Source organism: Pinus tabuliformis, chromosome 4_2 (genome assembly GCF_031772625.1).
Source record: "Pinus tabuliformis cultivar Carrire ecotype Pingquan chromosome 4_2, CPIR1, whole genome shotgun sequence".
Taxonomy (NCBI): Eukaryota; Viridiplantae; Streptophyta; class Pinopsida; order Pinales; family Pinaceae; genus Pinus; species Pinus tabuliformis.
Window position 1 is genome coordinate 905758295 of NC_142304.1, and position 3894 is coordinate 905762188.

Consider the following 3894-nt stretch of genomic DNA (forward strand, 5'->3'; position numbering starts at 1 on the left):
ATGGTTTAATAGTGACTTGAGGAGTCATAATACCACAGATCACTAAACACGAACAGCTAAGGTAGCCCAAGGACAATAGCCATCTTTACACATTAATTAACAGGTCTTACATTAATTATCCTAGGGGGTTTTAATACTTCCAAATGCTTAAAAAACAGTTAGCAGAGCATTCACATTACACATTCCAACAATCTTTTCTATAAACCAACCAAATGCAGTCAGGAGATCCCTCCTTTTAAACTATACAACCTTATTGTTAGTATGATCAACCTTATTTTAATATATAGTGTGACTAACCGTATGTGACAGGCAGGTGGAAAACTTTTCTCGCAATTGACTAAGCGACGTCCTGCGAGCCAGACTTGAGATGGAAACCCTCGTCAGAAGTATATGCTTGGCTCTTTTCCAAACAAATGAAGAGTCAATGAGGTTTTGTGTAATCACTTCTGGTATCGTATTGGGTTATTGTTAGAAGCGATAATTGGATTCGGATTCTCATCGAGTGAGTTGTTTTGCTTTCTCAATTTGAGAGGGTTTGTTTGGAGGGAAAAACGAAAGAGGACATACAAGAATAGTGAGGGGAAAGATGCAGAGGAAGAAGATTGAGAACATCACCAGCAGGCAGGCTACATTTTCCAAACGTAGGTGGATTGTTGAACAAAGCTTACGAGCTCTCGGTGCTCTGCACTGCAGAAGTTGAACTTGTGATTTTCTCCCCAGCAGGAAAGCTCTATGAACTGTTTTTTAGTGCAAATCCTACTATTTTGATTCTAATAATCATGGCTATGCAAACCTCATGAGATTCTTACTAATAACCCCGGTGGTGCAAGCCCTAGTAAGCTCGATGTTGAAAAACTTAGTGTAAAACCTCCAAATCGTTGGTTTTGTTGTAGTGCTTATTGGAGAGTATATAAAAAATTTCACACCTTTTTATGAGATATGGGAGGAAAACATGTTAAAGATTTTTAATAAATATAAAATTTCCAAAATGATGCTAGTTACGTGTGATTCTTTTTTCATTGTTTGTGATTATGAAAAATGAAACTCAATGTTTTTTCATTAGTGCACACATATTTCATTATATAATTGCATATAGAAAAATCATTCCAGAGCGGATAACAATAAAAGTGAAGAATTTATGGTCCAACGTTATATTTAAGGGAGATGTTTAAGGATGACGTTTGAATTTTGTTTTTCATTTTAAGACATTTGGAGCAAATATTAGGAAGGACTTTGAGAAAGGATTTTCCTTGATTTTCGAAAATGGAGTTGTTCCTTTCCAGCCATATGCCCCAAGTGACCATCAAAGGGAGAGCTCATATGTTTTTTGGATGTTTTCTTTATAGCCATTTTTTTACACATATCCATAGAGTCTCCATGCCATTGATGTGAATTACTTGTTCGGTTTTTTTTAACCAAAATTTTTAACCAAACAAGAAAAATTAAAAAAATGCCTCAAGATCAATGACTGAAACAAAGACCTATTGACATACCTTTTAAAGTATGGAAAGAACTTGTAAAATCATATGAGAAGTTGGATGCACAAAGAAAAGCCGGCAATGAGAGCATTCAAGTATTGAATTTTTCATTAAACATTATTTAGAATGTATTAATACTTATAAGTATCTTAGACATGTATTTGTGTGAAAATAAATTGAATTGGTTTATGTTTAAGGACAAGGCATCCAAGGCGAGGTTAACCAAGACAAAAGTCACTCATCGCAGTGGCCAGAAAGGTTTAAAAGCACTGATAACAACCTTTGTAAGTATATTAAACATGTGATATTTTTTTAATAAATTTTGTACTAGAAGAAAGTCATTGTTATCTAATTTCTCCCTATTTACTGATTGATAGGAACTAAAATATGGAAGACCTCCAAATCATTTGGAAAAGGAGGTGCTGCAGCAAAACAGATGGGTTGAATTTGTTGTTTGGATGGACTCTATGGTATGTAATCTTAGTTGGATTTCCAATATACTTTTAAACCATATTTTCATTTTATTTTTTAGTACTATTAGATACTATATCTTACCTCATTTTATGGTTAACATTGTATAACAGAAACATGCGTTGTGTTATGTAATTAATACTAACATGTAATATTGATTTTTTTTGTCAGAATGCTATAGGTAATGATTGCCAAGACAATGATCCAAATTATGTTCAATATATATCAGGAGATGATGAGGATGAGGATGAGGATGGTGGTGGTGAAGGAGGAGATGATGATGATAGTTGCGGTGTTGGTGATGATGTGGATCAGAGTAATGAGGATGGTCAAGATGATCATGAGGATGATCTTGGTGGTGGTAGCTAGGCATGCACATGCATTGTTTTTTATGAAGAAATTATTGTGTAGAATGACATTGTTATGTTTAGATGGGTGTTGTGAATCTACCCTATATCAATGAGACATTTTGATTTTGTAATCATACGATGAGTTTGATTTATGTATGTTGTTAATTTATCGTAGAATAACGATATTCATGAAATATTTTGATTTGTTAATCATATTTGAATTTTACTTGTTTTGATTAAAAATAATACTGATTTTATTAGTATTATGTTGCTATTTTATACATGTTTTGAAAATTGTTAATGACACATTGTTATTTTTTTGGATGGATGTTGTCAATTTCTCTTAAATTTCTTTACAAATGATTTTGAATTGTGATATCTGCTTTAATGATATTTAGAAACTATCATATATTTCACTATGAATCTATAAAGGGGGTCATATATGTAAAGAAAAATATACTCTATATAAGAAGTCAAATGCGGATGTAACCATGGATGCAAAATTGAAAGTAAAATTGGATGTTAAACTAGGAATTAATACAAAATGCAAAGAATTGACATACAAAGTGTTTTAAATTAGAAGTGAAAAATTGTGCAATAGTTGACACAAAGAAGGGAACAAAACATGGCATACAAAAGGATATCAAATTGGGCGAAAACAAGGACACATAAATGGGCACCAAATTAGATGCAAAAAAAGACAACAACTAGATGTAAAATAAGATGCAAAGTTGAGCGTTAAAAAGAAGCAAAACACGTTACAAATTAATATGCCAAATAATGATGCAAATAATGGTGTAAATTTGGGATGCAAACTTGGGTGCAAAAAAGGAAAAAAAAAAAAGATGGAAGAAAAGACATAAAACAAGATGCAAAATGGGGCTGAAAAAAGGTGAAACCAAGGATGTCATATTGGATGTACAAAATGATTCCTAATCACATGCAAATTTAGGCTCGAACTCAGACACAAAATTATATGCAAATGTGGACACAAAATGAGGCAAAAAAAGATGCAAGTTTGGATGGTGAAAATGATGTAAAACTAGACACCAAAAAAATGCAAAATTGGATGAAAAAGTCGGTGTAAATAATGGTGCAACATTGGACACAAGTAGACACAAAAAAATGGTGCAAAAAGGGGCATAAAATAGCTTAAAATTGGATGCAAAACTTGGTGCAAAAACAAATACAAAAGTAGACGTAAAAAATGGCTCTAAATTGAATGTACCATTAGACACAAAATAAGATGCAAAGGTGGACACAACACATGACTCAACATAAGATGCAAATATAAATGCAAATTTGGATGCTCAAAATGATGTAACATTAGATGCAAGAGATGGTGTTAAAAATGATGCAAAATTGGATGAAACAAATGACGCAAAATATGGTGCAAAATGAGATGGGAAAAATGGAGACAAATCAAACATAAATGTGGATGTAAAAAATGGTCCAAAAAAAGATGCAAAAATGGGCACAAAAATGGATGCAAAATTTGGTGCTAAATCAAATTCAACACATGGTGCAAAGATAGGCACCAAAGCTGGTTGAAAAATAGAAGCAAAAACTAGTGTAAGACTAGATACAAAACCTGG

At 32.7% G+C, this 3894-nt stretch overlaps 1 protein-coding gene across 1 annotated transcript; it reads left to right on the forward strand.

Annotated features, from left to right (window-relative positions):
• Positions 1-1548: 1548 nt before the first annotated feature.
• LOC149172616 (uncharacterized) lies at positions 1549-2565 on the forward strand. Its single transcript, XM_089427750.1, has 3 exons — positions 1549-1762; positions 1856-1948; positions 2121-2565. Exons 1-3 carry the CDS (start codon positions 1634-1636, stop codon positions 2316-2318), a joined length of 420 nt encoding a protein of 139 aa, XP_089283876.1. The 5' UTR covers positions 1549-1633; the 3' UTR covers positions 2319-2565.
• The last annotated feature ends 1329 nt before the right edge of the window (positions 2566-3894 follow it).

Coding starts and splice junctions, on each gene's coding strand:
- LOC149172616 (XM_089427750.1), top strand. CDS start 1,634: ATGTATTTGTGTGAAAATAAATTGAATTGGTTTATGTTTAAGGACAAG. Junction 1,763..1,855: donor AAGCACTGATAACAACCTTT/GTAAGTATATTA, acceptor ACTGATTGATAG/GAACTAAAATATGGAAGACC. Junction 1,949..2,120: donor TTGTTTGGATGGACTCTATG/GTATGTAATCTT, acceptor TTTTTTTGTCAG/AATGCTATAGGTAATGATTG.